This window comes from Jatropha curcas, chromosome 5 (assembly GCF_041381405.1).
Source record: "Jatropha curcas cultivar XTBG-Jc1 chromosome 5, XTBG_Jcur_1.0, whole genome shotgun sequence".
Lineage (NCBI taxonomy): Eukaryota > Viridiplantae > Streptophyta > Magnoliopsida > Malpighiales > Euphorbiaceae > Jatropha > Jatropha curcas.
The window spans coordinates 29,879,130-29,902,471 of record NC_143155.1 but is presented as its reverse complement, the minus strand read 5'-3'; the positions used below and the strand labels follow the sequence as shown (position 1 = coordinate 29,902,471).

Below are 23,342 nucleotides of genomic sequence, written 5' to 3'. Positions count from 1 at the left end.
CTAATATGAGTAATCTTTAATTTATTTTAAATCATAATATTAAGAACTATTTAAGTGCAATTATAAAATGTAAAAGCAAACATTTTTTTTTTTTTTTTTTGATATTGTATTGTCACCAACAAACTCAAAATTGTTGCATTTTCTTTTCATATGAATGTTGCTCTCAAATTTCTATTTTTACTCACTGCATCTGTTAGATTCAATGTGGGTTTGCTCTAAATTTGCAAAAAGGCACAGTAAATGTAGTTTCCTTTTGCACTTTGCCAATGAATGAATGATAATGGAAGTGGACATACTATTTTATGAGAGACAAAAATAGAAACCCAAAATCAAAAAAGAGCAACATGGGAAGTGGAAGAAAATGAATAGTTTAATATAGAAATATAGGAAAGGGAAGAGGGGACATGCTTAGGTTTGTAATGAATTGTTTAGGGCAACCATGACTTGGACATGTCAGGAAATAAGGTTTAGTTATCTTTTCAATCCCATGTGAAGCCTAACAACAACTCCTACCCTCTTCTCTATCATATGAAGTGTAAAGTGACCCAATCTCAAAGTCACTTGGCTTTGTTTTGCCTTCCCTCTTGAGTTTTCTATTCAAATTTTCGAAATTTTTATATCCCCTCTTTCTTTCTTTCTTTCTTTCTTTTTTTTTTTTTCCTCCAATTTTCTTGTCCACAATTTTTGTTTCTTTGTTGGCTAAAAGGGTATTGGTCTTAAGTTCTTTTCTCTCTTCTCAAGACACCCTACGTCTCAAGCAACACAAATTGACACAAGAACGTTTGCCTAATTAACCTAGCCAACCATACCAAAGCTAAAGCATTTCTATGTCACTTTTCCTTTTTTTTTTTTTTTTTTTTTAAAGCTTGATATTGCTTGATCAATTGAAAGTTTCTTATGATTAGAGAAGACATGATAGGAAATATGTATATTCTCCTCCTTTTAAAGAATTTTTCAATACATTATGCACATCTATGTATTTTCTTGTCAATATATATGCCGCGATTGGAATGCAATTGAAAATAAATACATAAAGAAAATGCATAATCCAAGTTATTTGGCAAACTTTCTCGGAACCAACCCTTGCAATTCTAAATCACTAGTAGATAAGAACATGGACAATCAAAACTAGAAATTTGGAGATATACATGCATGCATTAACAACTAAACATATGATGTGAGTTATCGTTGAGACTATAAATAAAATGATTAGGAAATAGTTGAGTTTTATAAAAAAATAAGTTGTTTTAATATTAAAAAAATTATATTCAACCTAGCTATTTCAAGCTCGGTCCAATTAACTATTTTAATTTTCAAAAAAAAAAAAAAAAAAACTGGCATTGCTAATGACCTTTAAGCACCCAATATCAAAAAGTCAAGAGTTCTATTTGCGCCTAAATATTTTTAAAAATTATATTTATCCATAGAAGATGTTACAATTTCATATAGATGTATGTATTATTTTGAGTTGATGTGTCAATAGAACCATTCATAAATCAAACTAAAAAAAAGAATTTTAAAATATTTTTCCCATTTATCTTTTTTTTTTTTTTTCCTAATGGATAGTCTGAAATATTACATTTTTATTTTTTTATTTTTTTGTTTGGTCGGTGCGTAGGACTATAAACCCGGTGTTGGGCAAGTCAATTAAAAAAAAAAAACGTTATCGTGCTTATTCTCGAAAGTAGACTGACGTGCGTTCTAACTTCTAGTTCTAAGAACATGATCATACATACAGCAGGATATTGTTGAGCCCAAACTATGATTTGGGCTTACTGCAAAAGATTAGTAACTCTACTGGGCTGGATTCCTCGAGCCCGTCCATCAGTAAAGAAAATTCCCGCCCAAATTCTTTGGGGCTGACGTGGCAATTTTTCATGGGTAATTTCACGATATTACGACACAATCAAGGGCACCGCAGAGAATTACGAAACCATCTGTCATTAATAAGTATTAAATATTTTTCTTTAGAAAAAAAAAAAAAAGAGAAATATTAAATATTTACAGGCATCATCTGTTCATCACTTGAATTCTAATCAACTGATCTTTCTCTTCTAATACCCAATATCTCAAACTCAATCACTACATTTGGTCAGTCCTTTTGATTTCTCGTCCCGTAATTAGTTGTATGTTTAATAAGCCTTCATTAGCTGGTCTTATTCCATGGAGCTTTCTGTCTATTTCGTTCATTCAATCTTTTTTTCCCTTTTCGCTTTCTTATTGATTCAGGATTTGGTATGGCTTTTAAAATTATTTGGTTTAATTTATTTGATTCTATACTTACAAGCTATGCTTTCGATATTATGCAGGAGTTTGAAGGAGAATGGCCAAGAGCAGCTTTAAGCTAGAACATGATTTTGGTATGATTTCGATGTCTATGTTTTAGGTTTCATGGGTAATTTGTGCTGCATAATTCACAGTAACCCTAATCTTCGTTTTATTTGGTTTCGTCTTCTGTTTCTGATTGTATATTACTCTGTTGTCTCTTCAGAGAAGAGGCGTGCTGAGGCTATGAGAATTAGGGAGAAATATCCAGATAGAATTCCGGTGAGAATCGATCATTAAATTTTCATCAGTTAGTTAATTCTTCAGTTCTGTATGAAAGTTGTACATGAATTGTCCCATCCATTGAAAGATTAGGATTTTGTTGTTTACTATGGAGTTTGGGTTTATCAATTTGATGTAATGAATTGGACATTTTTAGGTAATTTAATGCAACTATAAAGAAAACATTATGTGAATTGGTCATTTACAGCATTGATGCATTGAATAAGTATAACACAAAGTAGCATACGCGTTAGTTTCATGTGAAGATTCCTGCTATGATTAATCACAATAGAAGATTTTGCTCTCATGTTAAAAAAAAAAGCCTTTTGAAATGATTTTGAAGTCATTTGTAATTTTGGGTTTGTACTAGTGGAAGCTTGATTATCTGTTGGACTTAAATTTGTGGCCAACCATTGCTTTTTATTTATTTATTTATTCATTTTTTTATAAGAGGGATAAAGGGAAGAAAAAGGAAAAATAGTTACTTTTTAGGAGAGATGACCATCAATGATAATCTATCTTGCAGCTTAGTTGTTCTTCATTCACTTTAATGTACTACTTAGATAGAAGACTGCTAAAATTTTTCTTAAATTGTTTGGTTGTGGATTGTCAACCCAAACAGTAAATTGTCCACTGTAAGTATTATAAAATGGATTACTGCTTTCCTATAGGTAGCATCATTTTGTACCTTTGTATTCCTTATTTGATTCTATTGGTTCTCTTGCACTTTCTAGGTAATTGTTGAGAAGGCTGAGAGAAGTGACATTCCTAACATTGATAAGAAGAAGTAAGAATCTGTTTCATGCGGCAAATTCTTTTCCCGTCATGTCGCTGTGATATGGGCTTGAATATTGTAACTTTCATCTGTGATCAATTGTCAACTTCATCATGATTATCATTGAACTTTGTTCTCTTTCCCTCTCTTGCACATGTGGCTATGCATGCTTGATTTGACATGTGGTTAGAAGTGATTCAAAATTTTTGTTCTGCATAGTGAAATATATTCTCTGTTGTTTCCCATAATTCTCATAGTGGACCGTTTGACCTCACAGCCTGCATTGTTTTTATAGAATGTGGGCTGTGGACCCAACATAGACTAATTCTTTCATGTTGAGAGCACGAATGATATCACTGGTAGAGTGAAATCATTGCTAGTAAAGGGTTTGATGGATATAAACTGTTACAATGTTTGTATGTATACATCTTCAGTTTGACTTTAGTTGAAATTTTACAGATACTTAGTCCCAGCTGACCTGACAGTTGGTCAGTTTGTTTATGTGATCCGGAAGAGAATTAAACTGAGTGCAGAAAAGGCAATCTTCATATTTGTGGACAATGTCCTCCCTCCAACGGGTAGACAGTTCTCTCTCTCTCTCTCTCTCTCTCTCTCTCCCCCCCTCTTTTGTTTGCATATACATATAACTGTTTGGTTTCAGTAATTGGAGAATTTATTGGACATGACATGCATAATGAATTTTTGATTCAGAATGTATCTGATGTTACTCGAGATCTGTAATCAATCTAACCAAATAATTTTACTGTCAAAAATAGAACTGTTCTCCTTTTGTTTCTTCCTCATTCCCCTTTCCCCTTGTCTTTTATTACATTCTAAAACAATCATTACGACGTGTGCAGTGCATGTACATTCACATTAATATGTACATAATTTTCTATAGTAGTCTAACACTCCAAAACCAGCTCATCTGCAGTGCGAGTTGATATTCTTTTTGAGTTTATTTGCATGTAGCACCTGCAGTTAAAACATTGTCATTTTGTAGTTGTTTCTAAAAATGACTAGCTTTGAAGTAATTGTTTAATTATGACATGTTGCAGGGGCAGTGATGTCTACTATCTATGATGAAAAGAAGGATGAAGATGGATTTTTGTACGTCACATACAGTGGAGAGAACACTTTCGGGTGGCAGATGATACTGTAGATAAAGTTCTTTCCTTGTATTCCATTCTTTGTGTTGCTGTCCAGTATGTTTCTCATCATAATGACTTGGCAAAATCTTTGCTAGTGACTAGTCTCATTTAGTTGAAAGGCTATGATATCAAGCCTAATTTCTCAGACCTTGCCTGTCTTTCTTGTACAGATACATATCCTGTAAATTCTCTTCCACCAAGTAAATGATGTCAGCTCCTATATAATTTGAATTCGACTAAAATGTGATTTCCGTAAATCATCTCTGCTTGTTTAATACAAATGCTGCACAATAGGTGGGTTCATTTGTCTTCTATAATTGGATTTTTAAGGTGATAGAGAGAGGAGTTGAATTAAAGTTCTGATGCGAGTGACAAGCTATTGATGATAACGATGTCGTTTAGCAACTGAAACTGGACCGCTCCCTCACCTCCCTAACAAAAGCCGACGATGCGAGATTGAGCTGTAATGCCGTGGGGACAACGCGGCGATCAAAACGAGAGTGCTCGACTTTTATGATACAGTGACCGAGTTGGAGCGATTGTCAACGCAGAGTCCGAATCCCTAACCACCTTGAAAGGCGGGCCCTGTCGCGCCGTCGATCATGGACACTTCCAAAACAATACCAGTATGCAAACAAACAAACAAACCACTACGAGTTAGGATATTTCATGCTCATTGTCTTCACTTTTTCAAAATAGAAAATATTAACAGCGTTCATGTCATGAGTTGTCTTTGGTGGACCACCACCAACATGGGTTTCGGCGGCCCATGTACACGTGGCAATCCAAATGAACCACATGGGCTTTTGCCACGTGTTAGATATGGCCGGTATTGACGGTTAGGGCACTCTTAGGTGTCCCTTGCTAAAGGAACACAGGACGGGTGGATCCATGAGCCATTGTCTCCTTTCTACCTTTGTCCCTACTCCTGTAGGGTCCTTTTGTGTCTGGTTGATCATGTGGATATCACGCATTAATCATGATCAGTCGATTTCGCGTCTCTTCTGTTTGGCAGCAGTAACTTACTACTATAATAAGAACTACTGCTAATAAACAAGGTTAAAATATATATATATATACACTCTTTATACTGTTATATAGTCTTTCCTTCGTTCAAAAAATAAAAGATTATCATTCAAACTTAATATCTAATTCAAATTCATACTACAATAGTAATTAATTTTTAATTTCAAATTAATTGAAATTGGCAATGTAAATCACCCGTGTCTATTTCGATTTGCATAAATCTTTGAAATTTTAATACAACATTTCTCCTTGGCATGAATTTCACTAAATATTATCTATTTAACGTTTACACTCATTTTCTAAAAGTATTGTAAATTCATTTTCAAATTTGATTCAATTTTACTTTTATGAAACCTAACTTAACATAATTAATATACAAAGCCTGAAATTAGACCAGTGATTTAATTACTTATGGTCAGAATGTATTACAGCAAAGGAGAATGATTCAAACTAATTTCATTTCTTTTAAAAGATCTGTCGACAAAATATTAATTTCAATAAAAATGGATTAGAAGAACATTCAGTTTCAGATTAGCCTTAATCGCGGACTAACTACCAAAATTTGAAGGACAAGCTCTCATTCCCTTCTTAAGAGAGCTAAAACGCAAATGCTTTATAGTTTCATTTCCGTTGGTAAGATGAAAGACACAACAAAACAACCAATTTCTTACATATGAAGAATATCACTAAACTTTCCAAAACTATAAATATTTATTTATATATACAATCAGATACAAAAATAATTACCGGACATTCACGCTTATAGTTACAGTATAAATAATGACCAGACACTGTCAATTTGTCATGGATATACGTCTGGCGTCCACATTTACTTGCCTTTTCTTTTCTTTTATTTTTAATTTTAAATACAATTTTTTTACATAATTAATGTTGCAAAAAGGCTTTCTTCTTTTCATAATTTCACTAATAATACAATAATATATAGTCACTAAAAAAATCACGTTAATGTTTTCAAGATAAAAAGGCATGGAAGGGCAAGAAACAAGGAAGCATAAACTATGCAAGCAAGTGTTGAAGGTTCAGTACCAATACAAAAAATGGAGTTTCTCGGTTGAAACAATGAAGATGGATGAGCTTTTTTTTTTTTTTTTTTTTTAATTCTATCTAATCAATTTTTTAAAAAATGTTTAACTTTTTCACATATAGTACTCTTTAGCTTTTATTTTTTTCCGAAAAAGAGAAAAAATGTTTTGTTTATATATATAGTAAATTTTTTAAAGGGAAAATCTCTCTTTTGGACTATCTCTTCTTCTCTCTCCATATATGTACATGAACGCGCTAATCTGTGCTCTCTCTATCTCTTTTTTCTTGTTGGTGTTCTGTGTCTGGGGACCCAACTGATTAAGATTTGGAAAAAAGAAGGGACACAAGAAACCACCCATATCTTTAAATTTTCTCCTACCCCATACATTTGCATGTTCTGCAAACAGAAAGTCTTTGACCTCTTGCAGTTAATGCTCGTACTACAAATACCACCATTATCACTTACGATCCTCAGTCGACAAGCTACAAAGTTTTTTCCTGCAACCTTGAACTCTATTTAGCATAGCTTGATATCCCCATCTTTCTTAATATGTCAATCACATATTTTTTTCTTGTTTTACTTTTGTGTCTTCATCTACAATCTTCATGTAATGCCAGAAGACTTGCTGCTACTGATGAGAACCTTAACAAGAAATTTCACATGTTAAATCAGGTTTGTGCAACTATATTCATACAGTTTTATATATCTGATTCAGAAACTTATTTAATCTTGCTCATACTGCTGTTATTATGTCAGCATATTAATGGTGAGAAGATGTCAGTTGCACCAAAGGTGGAGTTTTCCTCATCAAATCTCAAAGCTGCAGAAGCGTCAAAAGAAGGTAGCATTTCAGAGACTCATGATCGCCAGTTGGATGATAATATCGATCGTGAGAAGTTGATGAAGTCCAAAAAGGAGCTCAAAATGGCAGAAAAGAATGCAAGAAAATCAGGTGCTGTTGAAAAGGAGTCTGTTGTTTCAGTTCCATGGCGTTTGCCTCGTAGTAAACGCGAAGAGAATAAACAGCCTGGTTTCAACTTGGACTACTCACCACCGAAGACACACCCACCTTCACACAACTGAACCATATAGATAATTATTTTACAACACCAATTTTGCTATTTTGTATCAATACTGTCTCTCTATCCTTGATGGGTGTTCTTAATTAGTTATATATCATATGGAAAGTTTTCATCAAATATAGATCAATGAAGAACTTAAGGGATTCAGTGATAACCCTAGGGTTCTAATGCTCAATGTCAGCATATAAATATATGAAGTTATTATATATGGCAATATATATATAAGATCATATAACTGATACAGTAATGTGTTTAACCTACCACAAAGCTCTGATTAATGTGCATCAACTTGTTAAACATTTACTTGGTTTATTAACTATAGATCACAGAATTACGATCGTAATAGTCATCATTTCTTCTTCTTCTTCTTCTTCTTCTTCTTATGTTTGTTTGAAGTGATGGCCAGATACTGGTTATATTACTCGCAGTTAAATACAAGTTCCTTTTGCAAGGAATTGTCAATTGGTATGAAATAAGAAGGGTTAATTTTGCCAGTTCGCCCTCAGTTTAGTAATGGTTTCATTTTTAATTTATAATAAAAGAATATTTGCATTTTAATTTATGCAACATTAAAATGACTCTTACATATTAAATCGCAAAAGAATGTTAATACGAACGATAAATTTTAAATAAAAAATATATACTCGATCATGTTTAAATTTAATTAAAAAAAATTTGATTAATTGATTTACACTATAAGATTAATTGATTGAAGACTTTTTGGTGATGGTTAATCTAAAATCTTCTCAAAATTATTTTACTGTTACATCGTTGAAGTTTGAATTTTTTTTTTTTTAATTATAATCGATACAATAAAATACATTAATGTTAAATTAAGGGGACAATGGATGAAATTATCCCAAAGTAAAGAAAATATACTCTAGTAACATCACAGTGTATACAAGTCTCCTGAAAATAGATGATAAGACAGGTTAGGGATTGAGATCTAATAAGGGACATTAGATGCATCAATTCCTAGAATGTGTCTCCAGAGAAGACATTAACTAAGTACTTGGAAATCCGCATTGCTGATGTTGCTGTTACAAAGACAAACATCCCATTTTCGAACCTTAACGGAGCTCACACCTCACAATTCCGTGAATGTACGTAACGTTTTCCTATGAAATTCCAACTGGTTCCCAGTTTCCGCTAGACACGTTCCTCTGGACTCTACTTCACTCTGCCAAACTTTTATTTATTTATTTATTATTATTATTTTTTTAACAACACGTTGCCAAACTTAATCAATAATAGAGAAATAGCCTTTTGTTTTGAAATATATATTAAATTTACTGTGAATTGATTTCAAGAAGAAGTTAAGTACTGTCCCGTACTAATTTTATTATTGCTTGGATTGTCTTTTATGATTTAGTTTAATGAAATCTTTTATTTCTTTTGAACAAAAATAAAAAGTTTACAATCACTGAGAAGTGGTTAGTCTTTAAACCTCATATATTGTCAAAGGTATATGTGAATTATAATATATTAATATAACCGATGATTTTGTCAAGAAATTTCTCTCTATAATTTTTCATAGTAAACAAAAAAAAATTAATATTTTCTAATGTATAATATTGAATGTTAAAAAGCAACGTGTAAACTAGTAATTTTAATATTGTAATAAAATAATTTTTTAAATAACATTGTTATAGAATAAAAAAAATTCTACTGACATTTTTCCGTAAAAACCTATATGATAAAATAAAAAAAGACTTCCAAAAAAATTTGTTTTATTCAGAAGAAATGGAAAAACATAAACTTTTTTTTTTCTTGGTTTAATAATCACATCTATTCTTAATTATTGAAATAAGTTAAATCACGGGAGTTTGGGATGGTGTCTTTTCTCAAAAATACCCCCGCACAACAGCAAAATACTCTTCAGCGAAGACTATCCCTCGAGATTAGGGAGGGAAAGTTTTTCCTATTTAAATTTAAAATTGGAACTTTAAAATCCTTTCCCCCTTAAAACCAGTCCCAGTTCGGAAGTTCCTATTTCATAGGATTTGCCACAAGAACTTTTCAATTTTTGGAGAAAAAAAGAAGAAATGGCCGTGAATGAAGTTGGTTCCTCGCTGGATTCTCTGATATCTTCTTTTAACTCTCGAATTGTTGATCTTCAAGAACTCGTTATTGGTCGAAATAGTGAGTCAATTCGAATTCGATTATTTTGCTTTCTTCGTATTTGTATTTGTATCTACTTTGTTCTTACTTAGATCGAATTTGAGTTAGAAGCTCCAACTCAGCTTACGTGATCTACCATCTGCACAGTGTACGCAGCGAGCAGCATCACTGATTTGTCGGCGGTGGACGCTGCATTGAAGGCGATGGAGCTGCAGATACAAGCTATCAAGGACCGCTTGCGTGAAGAGACTGAGGCTATTCCAAAAGCTAAGGTAATTTGTTTGTTTTCCCTATATCTGGGCGTCAATTAGAGTTTATTCGTAGCTGACGAGTTGGGGCAGTTTTAAAATGGATTCAAGGCTTCAACATTTGGGACATCATAAATTCATATTCTGGGAATTGAATGTTGAATCGAACTGTCTAATGTGGCTTTCAGAGTTTAGATTGATTAAGATAATTCGTGTTCAAAATTATTCAATAATGAGATTGTGAACAGAAAAATGTATAAATTTAAGGTTTGGATTTCTTTTTTGAACAGAATAAAATTCCTGGTTAATTAATCTTAAACAATGCAGTGGAATTACTTAGTAGATTTTTTTTTTTGTCGTTATGTTCATTTGTTAGTCTAAAAATTCAAACAGAGAGAGAGGGGGGGTTGGGGGGGGGGGGGGGAGAGAGGAGAAATGGAAAAGTTAGGCAAATTACTTATGCTTAGGGCATGTTGAAGCTGAAGAAGTAAACTCCTTTGTTTCCTTCTTTGATTGTAAAGCAATTACTCTTTCTTCAAGTTGGTTAATTCCCATTCCGTTGTTGGTTAATTGTGTCTAAGCTGAGTTTAATGTTCTGATTGCAGAAACTCATTGCTGCATCGCTGCAGCAGCAGAAGAAATTGCAGAATATGTCTATTCATGTTCCCTTACATTTGCCAGAAAGAATGACCTTATTGAATATGGATACAAATCGAAGGTAATAATATTCCCGCATATTATATGAACACCTTTTTTCCCTTTCAAAAAAGAAAATTAAGCTTGTAATTCAACAGTTAGACTCTACTTTTGTGTAACAGTGCACAGCCTGAAGTCCCTAATCAACAACTTGGATTTGGTTCTTTGAAAAGCGAAGAGGAGTCTGCAGCATTATCCAAGGTATGTGCAATATGATGGCAAAGAAGCAACAGTGCCCAAGAGTTGTGATGGCAGAGTTTTGTCAAAAATTCTCATCTTTTAACTCAATTTAGACTGAGACAATTGATATTCGTATTTCAATTTACAAACTAGTGATTCACTTTGTAATTGTTTTCTTTGGATCAATGCATGCATATGTTTATGTACCTTGAAACACCAAGATAAAGAGCTAACATAAAACAACGAAGAAAAAAGTGCAAATGCTTGCTTATTGCGCAAATGTTTTATCTTACTTCTCTAAAATCTCATATTGCAGATGAACTATGAGCCTGTTCTGAAATTATTTTAATCACTTCTCTTATTTTTGTTAATTCTAGGAGAAAAAGGGTCGAGCATCTCCACCATTGTGGTATATAAATGTTGAAGAGCTGGATTCTCTGTCTTCGTGAGTTCATCCCAATTCCTTTCAATTATATAATTTTTATCCTCAGATGTGTTAGAATTGTAGCTATTTACCAGCTAGTCATTCACATCTCATGATTTGTCAATCAGAACAACTGCACATGAAATTGTTTTTTTTTTTTTTTTTTTTAGGTTGAAATCAGTTTATAGACCATTGTCTCTCTTTAGGTATAATGCTAATTAATACTGTTTGAATACGTGTATATGATTGAGTTTAGGACAGAGACCTTTCTTCTAATGGATAACCTTATATACTTCTGCCCATATTTAAGTATTCTTCATGGACAGAAATAAGATTGCTATAAATTTTTACCACTATGATGATTTCATGACACAAAGACACTTAACTCTTTGGGATTGAGTGCGGAATGGGGAACTGGCTTCACAAGAAATACCACATTAAACTCTTTTTCAACTTCCACTGAACGTAGATACATGAGAGGAAGGCTCACGCTGGATAAGGTTAATGCTGCTATTAATGACATGGCAGCATATGCTGAAGCAAATGCTCAGCTCATTAGAGCCCCAAAGAAGAAGGTACTGCCAAATTTTGATGTGACTTCAATTCTTGGATTCTTATTCTTGCACCTATTGCTGACTTCCAAAATTTTCTTCATGAAGCTGGCAGAAAATCATTGGGAAAAGGCCTTGGTAAGTGAAATTAACTATGTAACACAACCTGTGATTTCTTCAAGCACTTTGTTCCTTTAAAAGGTAGGATGCTTCTCTAGAATTGCACGCTTCCCTGAGTTGCCACTAAATGAGGAGCTGATATGGATTGATATATTCCAGAAAACAACTAGATGTGGAAGCATGTTTCCATTTCTAACAGTTGGCATACAAATATGTTAGTGTTAATGTTATGTTCATACAGAAACTAGTTGTTGATTTTCAATGTTTTTGTGAAACGTGCAGGAACTAAGAGATATTGCAATGACAGAAACAATAAAGGGAAAACACTTTTTTCTTGAAAGTGACATAAAAGGGCCAACATTGAAGCTTGACAACACAGGAAAAGCTATACTGACTGTAAGTCTTCTTTCTATTCTTCTTTTTTAGTCCTTTATTATGTGGTAAAATTTCTACCCTGTTTGTATCTATTAAATTCAGTCACTAGTAGCATTCTTGGAACTGCCAAGCTAAGGCTGCTATTTGGTGCTTAGAAGAATTGAGCTTATTATAAGTTGGTATGGACTTGTACAAAATCAGCTTGTATTAGGGGGAAAATGGTCCAAAAACTAGAAAATTCTACGAAACTTATGCTGCTGCTATTACGAGAGCACAAAAAGATAATAGCTTTCGTGCCGAGTCATATGTGAATGAATGCCACCTACTCATCCATCCGCAATTTGATGCTTTCCAGGTGCTTCGTCATCTTGGTCGCATCAGTGAGACTCGTACTGGGCATCATCGAGTGATCATTCTTTTGAAGCCACAATAAATCTTAATTTCAAGGAGAGCAAGTGAATGGCAATAGCCTATCTGCATAAGAGGGGTATCTGTTATATATCTTGTTTAATAGTCCAAAATCTTATTTTAGTCTTGTAACGGATGAATTTCCTGTGGATTGACTGCGGACAATTTATCTAAACTAGTGAAATTAAATGAAGACTATAGACTGCATTTTCTAATAAACTTCTAACTGAATACCAGGAAAAAAGGAAAATAAAAAATAAAAAACAGAGAACTTGTAGTTTTGCAAATTGCACTGATTTCAGTTCTAGTTTATCGATTACTTGTGTATTTGTTTCGTAACTTTAATATGGGTCATCATTCTTATCCTAGTAAATAATGCGAACAATAATTTAAAAGTGAACCCAGGGCCAACCAGCTACCTGTATATTTGATGGCTTGGAAAAAAATTTAAAAATACAAAGCTTTTTCAACGATTCCATCATCACTTTGTTTCGGCCATTTTGTAAAACAAATGGCAGTTCAGATTTTATCCCATCCAAAATGATGACAAATACCCATATGCAGTGGATCAATAAAAAAATAAAAAGAAGTCAAAAAAATGGACTGAAGGAATGGAAGAAAGGGAACAAACTATGACAAGTGAAAAAACTAATAACAGGTTAGGATGTCTTATCGTTATACGGTGTGCAGAAAACTCCAAGATATGAAAATGGCATATTGCTGTATCGCCAGCTATGGAGGTTTTGATCCGATCCAATGTGCTCACATGACATGGGTCCTCTTATTATTTCTAATACTAAAAATCCTAAACAAGCAAAAACCTCCATCTATAAAAGCATTAAACCTATTTCACTGCAAAGCACCAACTAAAACATTCCATCTTTTAAATATCCCAAAATGGGTTCTAAGGCAATTGCAAGCACCGCTCTTCTTCTTTCACTTAACCTTCTCTTCTTCACTTTGGTTAGCTCAACCCATCATTATGTCCCATGTCCTCCAACCCCAAAGCCTCCAAAACCGCATCCAAAACCACCAGCAGTTTTGCCCTCTTGCCCAATTGATACCCTAAAGTTAGGTGTATGTGCTAACTTATTAAACGATTTGGTGCACCTTGTTCTGGGAACCCCACCAAAGACACCATGCTGTCCTCTCCTTCAAGGCCTTGCTGACCTTGAAGCTGCCGTTTGCCTTTGCACTGCTCTTAAGGCTAGCGTTTTGGGCCTTAATCTTAACGTTCCTATCTCCTTAAGCTTGCTTTTGAATTACTGTGGACAAGGTGTTCCTGCTGGATTCCAGTGTGCTTAACTAGCATGGGAAAATTAATATTTCTAGTTTCTTTTTTTGGTTTCAGGGCTTGTTGGGATTCGTTTTTCATATAGATGAGGTGAAATGTCTCTGTCACCATGCATCTAGCTAATGGGAAAGAAACAATATATGTTCACCATTATTCAATAATGCTTTGATGGGATCCTTATTTTTGTTTCTCTCTCTAAGTTTAAATGAAACAGATATTTTCTTCTTATTATTTTTTTTTAACAAGAGATAGATGTTATCTTCTATACTCAGAGAAGAGAGACTGTGGGAAGCAGAGAAATCTTTTCTAAATTCTGACCAATTACTCGCAATCATAAATCTAAAATATACTAATACTAACACTATGATCTTCCTAAATAAATAATTACATACAGACATGATTAAGCACAATATTTAGATGAGAAGCAAAGAAATCAGATGAGAAACAACAATAACACAAATTATAGAAAACACTGTCCAGCTTGAGCACCAAGAGATCCAATGGAGGAAAACAGATAAATCATTGGGTAAGTGGAGCCAAGTGATGGAAGCATATTCTCACTCGTCTGGTCGTGTCCCATTTATTATTATTCCAATCTTCTCTTAATTTACTCCAAATTGTATAAAAATAATAATAAATTATTCTACCACTGTCGCTTCCTCACTCCTGTTCATAATCTATAAATTTGTAAAATAAAATCAAAGTTCACAGGTTCTTTGTTGCTATATATATATATATATATATATATATATATACAGCACATTTTTTACAATAATTTAAAATAAAGACCATCTACTTGGATATTATTAAATTTAATAAATATAAATTGGGCTGAAATAAGCAAAAAGGCTGAAAATTTGGGCTTCAAATTTCCATAATGGCCCTTAAAATTGGGCCTGAATGGCCTAAAATCTGCGCCTAAAATTTTCATACTGAGCCCAAATTGGATAAAGTTGGGCCTGAATATGGCCCAGAAATTTATAGGCCCGAAATAGATTAAAATTGGGCCCGAATGTAGGCCGACAATTGGACGTGAATTTTTACAATGGGCCCAAACTGAATAACATTTCGGCCTCAATATGGGCCAATATTGGGCCTAAAATTTACACAGTAGGCCCAAATCGAGTTGCAGTTGAGCCTGAATTTGGGCCAGTAATTTACAGTAGGCCCAAACCAGATTAAATTGGGCCTGGATTTGAGCCAGAATTTATAGTGGGCCCAAGTTGTATAAAATTGGGCCTAGTTTGGGCCGAAATTTGTGCCAGAGATTCGACAGCAGGCCCAAATTGGATTAAAATTGGGCCAGAAATTTGTACAGTGGGCTCAGAATCGGGCCTCAATTGAGCCTACAATTCGGAGAGTGCGCCCACGGTGGGCCTGAATTGAGCTCGAAAATCAATTTTCATAAAAGGGATAAATTGGGCTAAAAATTAGGCTTTTAATTTTCATAATGGACCCAAATTGAGTTAAAATTAGGCGAAAACTGAAACTAAATTTGTGGTGAGATTGCACAAGTTTTCTTGTTGCTTGAAATTATATATATATAGCAAGTATATAAGACACGTCATAATTGACAATTAAAGAATTAAGCTCAAATAACCTGCGAATTTAAAATCAGTATATTAGTTATAACAGGCTTAATATCTAGTACAGAACTAAAGCAGGAAGATAAATTACCCAACCTATTGATAAATTACAACAATATCCATGTAGGAATAACAGATTGCATCAAATAAATGCAATTTAATTGACATAAAATTAACGAAATTGAGATCAGCTATGCGCACTGGAAGCCTTGAGGAACCTTTTTCTCACAAGCACTGAGCAATAAACTAATAGCCACAGGTAATTGAAGTTTAACAATTCCTAAAACATTGCTCTTTATCGCCGTACACAAACACAATGCAGCTTCAAGATCCGCAACCCCTTTAATTAAACTACAACATTCCTTGCTTGGTTTAGTCCCAACCACCTCATGAACCAACCCTAACCAGCTTCCACAAACCCCAAACTTTAGGGTGTCCTGAGGACATTTGGCTGCCTTGTTTGGGACAGAGGGAGGCAGGATGGAGGGAACTTTTGGAGGACAAGCTGGTACATTATGACATGAAACACTACTAATAATTATGAGATGAACAAGAATTAAAAGAGATGTTGCCTTGAAAGCCATTTTCTTTTCAAGTAATTTGATAGTAGCTACTAGCTGGTGTATTTTGTGGCCAATATTGGAGATGTTTATGGCATAGCTAAAGCAGCCAAATTGTTGTGTGAGCGTTATCTGTTAGATTGAAACTATAGGCTAAGAGAAACATTTTCAAGATATGTATAGGCCCAGCCGCAGTATAGCCCAAACTCCTCTCATTTTGCTTTATTTCTGTCTTCCACTTAAGTACAAGTTTTATTAGATAAAAGTTTTCTTATCGAGCATCTAGTTATTTCCGTTTCTTTTGCATTTGACCAAGTCTAGCAGTGGGGTTGGAGTTTGGAGTGGAAGTTAAGTTTCCCATAACATCAAAAAGCTTACCCAGCACGTACCCGAAAAAGGTTTGGATTTGACCCAATTAATCCCTGGGATTAATCTCCTAAAACATGAAACCCCTTATTACAGAGTGCACAATAATTAGTTGATGAGCAGGAGGAAGGCAGGTTCGGCTTTTGTAGCTGGGACATTCTTTGGAGTATTCACGAGCAGCAGAGCACAGCGTTCCCAACACCATGGGCTGCGCCAAGAGTGGCCGCTTTGTCCTCGCGAATCACACATCAATCCAACCTCAGTTACAGCAGCACAACAGACGGTTAATGCACCCATCCTCCGTAACTAGTTGCACACATGACACATTCATAGCGCGTTTTTGCAGTTTTGGAAAAAAGTTTGGTTTATCTCTTTTGATGTCTGTTAAAGTGTGTTATGGGATTTTTACGAGAAAAGTTCATCCATTTGTTCATTTGATCTGATTTCCTGGTGAAGAATAAGAACGACACTATTTGGAACAAAATCAAGCTCGAGATATCAGACTGATTCGTGACAAAAAAACAAAAACAAAGACTAAGATATACCCAAACTTCAGATAAAAAGTCTTGTTCAAACATCTAAAATATCAATTATTGCAAGTGCCAATAATACATCAGACTAATTTTACAAACTACGTGAGGTCCTTAAAACGTGTTAAAGAACTATGTGGAGGCTTGACAATTGCAGCCGGTAAACCAATATGACAAGTATTACCTGGTTGGTTTCTATGAACTTCTCACAACATAGCCAATGAAGATGCCTAATAGTCCAACCAGAAACACAAAAAATAAAGAGAAGCCACCGGCACGATTTTTGCTAATTTGCTTTCTCATCAGTTCCTGTTGCAACGAAAAAGCCCATGATGGTAAGGATTAGTAATTGTAACTACAACCTTAAAGAACTACAAGATTTCATTGATCAGCATGACAAAACATACACATTGATAGATGGTAGGAGAAGCCCTATATCAAAAGGAAAAAATCTTTCCACTTCTACTCCTTTCAAAAGGGCAACCTATTTGACAACCCCAGCCGAGAAAAAGGGCAACCTATTTGTGGAAAACCACAACTTCTAAAGCAAATATATATCCAAAATACTAAAATCATTTCATACCAGTTCTTGTTGTAGCTGTTGATTCTGCTGCAGAGCAGAAGTTTTCTCCTCAGTCAACTTAGAAATTGTAGACCATGCCTGTGAAATCCATCATAAAAATTGCTATGTAAAATTGGAGAAAGATACAAAAGCAACACATAAGGATAAGCAAACATTTGATTGTCATAAGGATATGAAAATCAAAATATGTCTGACTTTCAAGGTGATTCTATATTTTATGCAGCAATTTCAAGAACCTATGAAGCACTATACAATTAAGCAATATAATGAAAATACTACTAACAACATGAAAAGAAGATGAAAAGCACGTAGGAAGTATTTAATACTATCATCCATTACTGCAAAAAACAAAACCCTCCAAATTTCACAAGGCACAAGTTAAAGGAAAAATCTCGCGGTATTACTAGAGATCTGTCTAGTGTTCAAGGTGTGAAACCTTCAAATTTTCACACTCTCTTTGAAAAGGCATATCAAGTACTAACTCATAAATACTGAAATCACTGAAAAAATTGACTCACTCAGAAATATTGAAATGAAAGACACAAAAACCAAGTGAACAAATTTTATGAAAAAGAGCGAAAGAGAATTCACCTCAGCAGATTTCTCTTTGGGCTCCTCTAAAGATCTTGATATCTGAAAATTGTCACATGACGTTAAAAATGGCTATACTATATGCCAAACCTCATGTACTAGTCTTTACACAACGCACAAACAGAAACTAGAAGAAAATACTTACAGCTTCAAGCAAAGAAGAATCTTTACTTCCATTCTCAAGAACAGATGCCCTCGGAGATGATCCTTCTTCAGATTCTTCTGGGACAGGTGAGGGAGGATTGGCAGGGATGTATATAACACGCAACTTGAACTCCTCCACAACCTTACCATCTTCCTTATTAAACTGCAATACCAATTAACACCGATTTAAGTCCAAAAGGAAAACAAAAAACTGAGTCTTCAAAAGTCAAGAAAGGGAGAATGAATGGAGAAAATGAGAGCAGGGAAGAAGCTATCTCACCATATCCGGAGTTATATCTTTTGTAGTTGCACCATCAAATGCAGCAACACTCTGAAGAAGGAATTTGTCCTTGCATTGCATATCAAGGGGCGCCTCCTTTTGAGCTTGCATTGTAACTACCAGGATCCATTCCAAAATAAATTTATAAATTTATCAAAATATGAACACAAACTAGTAGGAAAATTAAAAACATTTGAATCTGAAAAAAAATAAAAATAAAAAAAAAAAAAAATAAAATAAAACTCTTTGCTTTAAGAAATTTAGGAAATTTACCATAAAATTACAAGCAGGAATTATATCGTAAGTGAGTTAACACCAGCGAAGGAGGTGAGATGTGACAGAACTGTCGCCAACTAGTTTTTCACCCACTAAGAGGAAACGATAGAAATAGATAGATAGATAGATAGATAGATAGATAGATAGGTAGATAACTGCAGAGGAAGTCTGTTCCTCTCGTATCAAACACTCTTACATAAACACGCTCAATACTAACAACCTCCACTTTCATGAAACACCTACTATTTCAATTTATTATCCCAACAGGAAGCTTTTACTATTGATGATTATTGAAGTTTACCTGTAACATTGCAAGTGCTCCTGGGCAAAATGACGCCAGCGTTGGGACGAACACAGTATTTCTTGGGATTGGTCGTTTTAACCTACTCAGTTCCAATGTTCAATAAGTTGAACTTGTTACTGTTAGCCAATAGCAATTACAATGTTGATTAGGAAAGAAAAAAGAGAAAAGAGAACCAACCTTAAAAGCCACATATTTATCTGTCTTGTTAGTCAATTGCAAAGAACAGGAGCTCTGCTTCTTCAATTCAACTTCATCATATGTTAAATAATCAGCAACCGAATAGCCCCGACAAAAAAGGAAAAGTAAAATACAGTTTTGATCTAAAACATTGCATTCAATAAAACATTTTCAACTTTCAGTTTCCATTTCATTTACTTTCCTTGAGTTACCTAACACAATTATATCACTCATTCACTTTATTCCCCAACTAAATCAAACCAAATATCAAATGTTTTTCTACTACATTTATTTCCTTCTCCAGATTTTCTCCCAAACCAAACAGGAAAAGAAGAGAAATTGGCGCAACTTACATGGGAATTTGAGTTCCGAGGGTTGAATGCTGAGAAGATCTCCGGTACTCATGTCTTTGGAATCAGAAAACCAAACCAGTTTAACTAATGAAATATCACTTGATATAAAATCTAGGGTTTATGGTAGTGGAAGAAGAAATTGCGAGCCTTGAGTGTAATCAGTGATCTATCAATCGAGAGTGAAAACTGGAGTAGAAGAAGAAAACTGAAAACTCTTGTCTGTTTTAAAATTTGGTAAAGGGTAGAAAATAAAGATAGATCATAGGGATAGGAGTGACAAATTCGCACCGCTCGACTTGCACAAAGTGGGCCCTCCAGATTCAACTTAGCGAAGGCATTTAATTTCATTGGGCTGTGATATCATGAACGTCACCACCCGTGAGACTACGATTTACCCTTAATTTCTCCGTTTGTTGGGTGGACGCGTTTAAGTTCTAATAATTGTCGGCTAATAATACTTCACTGCTATTTTTTAAACCGCAGAATCTAGTATGTTCCAGTCAGTCCAATGACGTAAATGCCCTTGGAACTGGCAATTTTAACGGGAAGACATACGTTCGCATTGGTAGGCTAGTAGCAGGGTACAAAGGGAAACTTAAGAGACTGGTAGACGCGTTCTAATTGCTTGTTTTTTTTTAATTGAAAGTGAATGATCGTTTTAGTGGTTGAATCACTGTCGTCGAACGACAAGTCATCTGCAAAACGGTTGAATCAGTCTACTATTTTGAAGTTATAAACTGCATGTAACTTGATTATATTACCTGCTTTTGTAGTAACATTATAAAATGCAACTCTACTGTAAAACTGTCCCAACACCACCAATCCTATCCTACCATCATCAAAGTTCCATCTACTCTGAACTATTATGTAAAGTGAGAACTTGCAGCACTTAAATATATATGATAAAACGACGTTGCATTTAATTTTACCCTTAACTACTCAATAGCATAATTCACCAACAAAACCACCTTCAACTAGCCCAACTTCACATGGTCGTTCACTGTGGCATAAAAAGATCACAGGTCTTTTGAGAGAATCTTGTCGTATGATTCTCACTGATTTGACCCATTTGGCATCTAGACGCTAACCTATCTTCCGTCTGTCTCTTGAACCTTCTTCTGTTCAAGTAGCCAACGGCATAATAATGTCTGTGTTCTCAGAAAGCTTGAATTCTTTGAAAAAACTCATCATCTTTCTCCACAGCACTATATTTCCCCCTTTTCTGTGAAGAACTTGAGCTGCCTTTCTCTTGCAGGGGCTTTCTTGGCGAGAATTTTGATTATGAAATTTAAGGGAACCGACTAACTAAAAACTCAAGAACTTTAAAACGGGTATTTCTCTGGGCGAGACGATGAGTCCATTGTTAAAGCCCAAGTTACTGTCAGAGGCTCTGAAAAATAAGAAGACAAGGGTGGGCTATACATGTAAGAGCTCCAAGTTCAGTTCACCACTTGCATGTGGCGTATAAATATGTGATTATGTAAGTTTATTGTCACATGCAGGGTCAGATAAATTGGGAAGGGGAAACTGACAACCCCTGAGGAACAACACAAAAGATTCAAGTTGGCTGGTTGATAATCTAAGAATAACATTCAATTTTCAGACAGTTTTATAAATCCTGAAGGAAAATGTGAAAATGGAAAAAGAATTAAAAAAAAAAAAAAAAGTGGAATTGGACCTCAACCCAACATAACACTCCATGCCGAAAGAAAGTCCAAGACCAAATTAATAAGCCCAACTGCCCAAGCATACCCTTCGGCAGAAGCTTGAAGGCGCGTGACACAAACGTACCTGGAAGTTGGCTGAAGAATAGTGGTTTTTTTTTCACTCACACAACACAATTAACATAATGTTCATAGGCCAATTGGATGGCCGAATGTAAAATTCATTGATCGATGAAATGTAAAATTTGTAAATTTCATATTTCTTCGTTTGGTTAAAAAAATAAACTCATAAATTTGAAGAATATTTTTGAAATAAAATGAAATAATATAAATTTATAATTAAAAGAAATAAAATTAAGAATTTCACGTCAAACATGAAACTGAAACCTCAATGAAATTTATTAATTTATAATAGTTTATTTTATCTCAACTAAACAAAAAAATACGTTTCAATCCTCGTTTAAATTTCATTATTCAAATTCTTTTTCCTCAATCAATCAAATATATCTTATTCGGAATCTCACCATATAATAACTCCAATTTCTAACGAAGTAAAATCTTTTCAATATGTCTACTTTCAACTCAATATTTAAAAAAATCACTCATGTAGAAAGATATTCATAAATCTCTAAGTGAGATTATTGGATATCCAAATTATATATATGTAAGACACTAGAAGTAGTCAAAGGAGACAACAACCAAGTTGAGGTAGAAGTTATACATCAATACCCTACATATTGATTTCCTGTCAGAAGTTTTCATTTTCATCTTGTTTTTGATGTCCTTGTTAGGACCAAAAAAACCAACAAGTTAGTAATAAAGGTGACTACAAATTCACAAACCCAGAAAAAATGAAAGAGATTGCAGATTTGGACGTGTAGCCAAGAAATGGATATGGATGCACGATTTTCGTATACAAAATAAGCCAATGGTACAGTCACAGTGGTCGTGGTCCCGCGGTATAAAATTAAAAACACAGCTGTGAATAATATATCTGAACTGCAATGGCAAAGTAAAGGAAAGGAAAAGGAGAGAAACTATATATAATATTTGGTTCTTTAAAATTCAGGTACATGGGGTCGATCGGGTACATATTAGCAGCGGGCTTTCTCTTGAATGGTACAAAAATGTATCCGCTCCAGTTGTAGACATAAGTAAAGGCAAATGCATGTCCTGCTTGCAGAAACCCACATCAGCCTTCATCAATTTCCTGCCACTGCATTTTGTCTTTATGTCAGGTGAGTGTGTTAAAAAAATTAAAACTTCCCACAACCCATAAAACAAAACCAGCTCATTTGCATGGTAATTTCCATCAATTAAGGATCAATTCTCGTTTAGTGTTATTTTCTCAGTAGCACTGTAGCAGGAGTAGTGGAGAGAGGAACATTATGCATGGTGATTGGGAAACTAGTCTCTTCGAAAGATCTGGTCTATGGATATGGAGTCTTTAATTTAAGGGTAGTCGTCGGTCCCCAAATCTAAACAAATTAAGTGGTTGTTCTCAAGCTTTTATTGAATGTAACTGTCAAAGTACCTTTTTTCATAAAGTCTTATACTCACAAACATTTGCTTTTCTTTTTTTTTTTTTCTCTGAAGCTCCTTTAGCTCATTTTGTCTGGGAAAATCCATTTGCCCCATGCTTTGCTTTTCCATTATAGGATGCTAAATTTAAAACCCCACAAAATATCAAAAAATTATATGCCTGCATATATGAGACAGTCCTGCAGTAATATTATCCTGCTAATTATAAATTTAGTTCTCTCCATCATTATTGGTGGGTAGGTCATAGGTGGGTGGGTAGGTGGGTTTGTGTGAAATTGAATTAATCTCATCCATTCGTTATGTATCTGGTTTGATCTGAGAAAAGCATGTACAGAAATGAACT

General features: G+C 34.3%; 6 protein-coding genes across 8 annotated transcripts; 4 read left to right on the top strand and 2 right to left on the bottom strand.

The window, feature by feature from the left end:
• Positions 1-1,927: 1,927 nt before the first annotated feature.
• LOC105643158 (autophagy-related protein 8f) lies at positions 1,928-4,730 on the top strand. 3 transcript variants are annotated; one of them, XM_012228230.2, is made up of 6 exons: positions 1,928-2,091; positions 2,310-2,360; positions 2,492-2,547; positions 3,282-3,334; positions 3,782-3,900; positions 4,381-4,730. In XM_012228230.2, exons 2-6 carry the CDS (start codon positions 2,324-2,326, stop codon positions 4,482-4,484), a joined length of 369 nt encoding a protein of 122 aa, XP_012083620.1. In that variant the 5' UTR covers positions 1,928-2,091; positions 2,310-2,323; the 3' UTR covers positions 4,485-4,730. The 3 variants fall into 3 exon arrangements, with proteins under 3 accessions (XP_012083620.1, XP_012083621.1, XP_020538567.1); XM_012228231.4 differs by having other exon boundaries at positions 1,981-2,126; XM_020682908.3 differs by lacking the exon at positions 1,928-2,091 and adding an exon at positions 2,142-2,235.
• Positions 4,731-6,961: 2,231 nt separating this feature from the next.
• LOC105643159 (uncharacterized) lies at positions 6,962-7,872 on the top strand. Its single transcript, XM_012228232.4, has 2 exons — positions 6,962-7,216; positions 7,301-7,872. Exons 1-2 carry the CDS (start codon positions 7,094-7,096, stop codon positions 7,625-7,627), a joined length of 450 nt encoding a protein of 149 aa, XP_012083622.1. The 5' UTR covers positions 6,962-7,093; the 3' UTR covers positions 7,628-7,872.
• Positions 7,873-9,572: 1,700 nt separating this feature from the next.
• On the top strand, positions 9,573-14,271 carry LOC105643157 (spindle/kinetochore-associated-like protein). Its single transcript, XM_012228229.4, has 9 exons — positions 9,573-9,768; positions 9,895-10,019; positions 10,601-10,713; positions 10,814-10,892; positions 11,249-11,316; positions 11,765-11,870; positions 11,955-11,984; positions 12,249-12,362; positions 12,697-14,271. The coding sequence occupies exons 1-9, from the start codon at positions 9,672-9,674 to the stop codon at positions 12,772-12,774; spliced, it is 810 nt and encodes a 269-aa protein (XP_012083619.1). The 5' UTR covers positions 9,573-9,671; the 3' UTR covers positions 12,775-14,271.
• Positions 13,594-14,271, top strand: LOC105643156 (Bifunctional inhibitor/lipid-transfer protein/seed storage 2S albumin superfamily protein). Its single transcript, XM_012228228.4, has one exon. It carries the CDS (start codon positions 13,647-13,649, stop codon positions 14,052-14,054), a length of 408 nt encoding a protein of 135 aa, XP_012083618.1. The 5' UTR covers positions 13,594-13,646; the 3' UTR covers positions 14,055-14,271.
• Positions 14,272-15,628: 1,357 nt separating this feature from the next.
• Positions 15,629-16,353, bottom strand: LOC105643155 (putative lipid-binding protein At4g00165). The gene has a single exon (XM_012228227.4). It carries the CDS (start codon positions 16,211-16,213, stop codon positions 15,821-15,823), a length of 393 nt encoding a protein of 130 aa, XP_012083617.1. The 5' UTR covers positions 16,214-16,353; the 3' UTR covers positions 15,629-15,820.
• Positions 16,354-17,106: 753 nt separating this feature from the next.
• Positions 17,107-20,055, bottom strand: LOC105643154 (vesicle-associated protein 1-3). Its single transcript, XM_012228226.4, has 8 exons — positions 19,794-20,055; positions 19,441-19,511; positions 19,261-19,342; positions 18,684-18,799; positions 18,405-18,566; positions 18,260-18,301; positions 17,669-17,746; positions 17,107-17,394 (listed from the first exon to the last, which is right to left on the bottom strand). Exons 1-8 carry the CDS (start codon positions 19,843-19,845, stop codon positions 17,281-17,283), a joined length of 717 nt encoding a protein of 238 aa, XP_012083616.1. The 5' UTR covers positions 19,846-20,055; the 3' UTR covers positions 17,107-17,280.
• Positions 20,056-23,342: the final 3,287 nt, after the last annotated feature.

Coding starts and splice junctions, on each gene's coding strand:
- LOC105643158 (XM_012228230.2), top strand. CDS start 2,324: ATGGCCAAGAGCAGCTTTAAGCTAGAACATGATTTTG. Junction 2,361..2,491: donor TAAGCTAGAACATGATTTTG/GTATGATTTCGA, acceptor TTGTCTCTTCAG/AGAAGAGGCGTGCTGAGGCT. Junction 3,901..4,380: donor CAATGTCCTCCCTCCAACGG/GTAGACAGTTCT, acceptor GACATGTTGCAG/GGGCAGTGATGTCTACTATC.
- LOC105643159 (XM_012228232.4), top strand. CDS start 7,094: ATGTCAATCACATATTTTTTTCTTGTTTTACTTTTGTGTCTTCATCTA. Junction 7,217..7,300: donor AATTTCACATGTTAAATCAG/GTTTGTGCAACT, acceptor TTATTATGTCAG/CATATTAATGGTGAGAAGAT.
- LOC105643157 (XM_012228229.4), top strand. CDS start 9,672: ATGGCCGTGAATGAAGTTGGTTCCTCGCTGGATTCTCTGATATCTTCT. Junction 11,317..11,764: donor GAGCTGGATTCTCTGTCTTC/GTGAGTTCATCC, acceptor CACTGAACGTAG/ATACATGAGAGGAAGGCTCA. Junction 12,363..12,696: donor CAGGAAAAGCTATACTGACT/GTAAGTCTTCTT, acceptor GATGCTTTCCAG/GTGCTTCGTCATCTTGGTCG.
- LOC105643156 (XM_012228228.4), top strand. CDS start 13,647: ATGGGTTCTAAGGCAATTGCAAGCACCGCTCTTCTTCTTTCACTTAAC.
- LOC105643155 (XM_012228227.4), bottom strand. CDS start 16,213: ATGGCTTTCAAGGCAACATCTCTTTTAATTCTTGTTCATCTCATAATT.
- LOC105643154 (XM_012228226.4), bottom strand. CDS start 19,845: ATGAGTACCGGAGATCTTCTCAGCATTCAACCCTCGGAACTCAAATTC. Junction 19,512..19,793: donor CTCGGAACTCAAATTCCCAT/GTAAGTTGCGCC, acceptor CATATGATGAAG/TTGAATTGAAGAAGCAGAGC. Junction 19,343..19,440: donor ATAAATATGTGGCTTTTAAG/GTTGGTTCTCTT, acceptor GGAACTGAGTAG/GTTAAAACGACCAATCCCAA.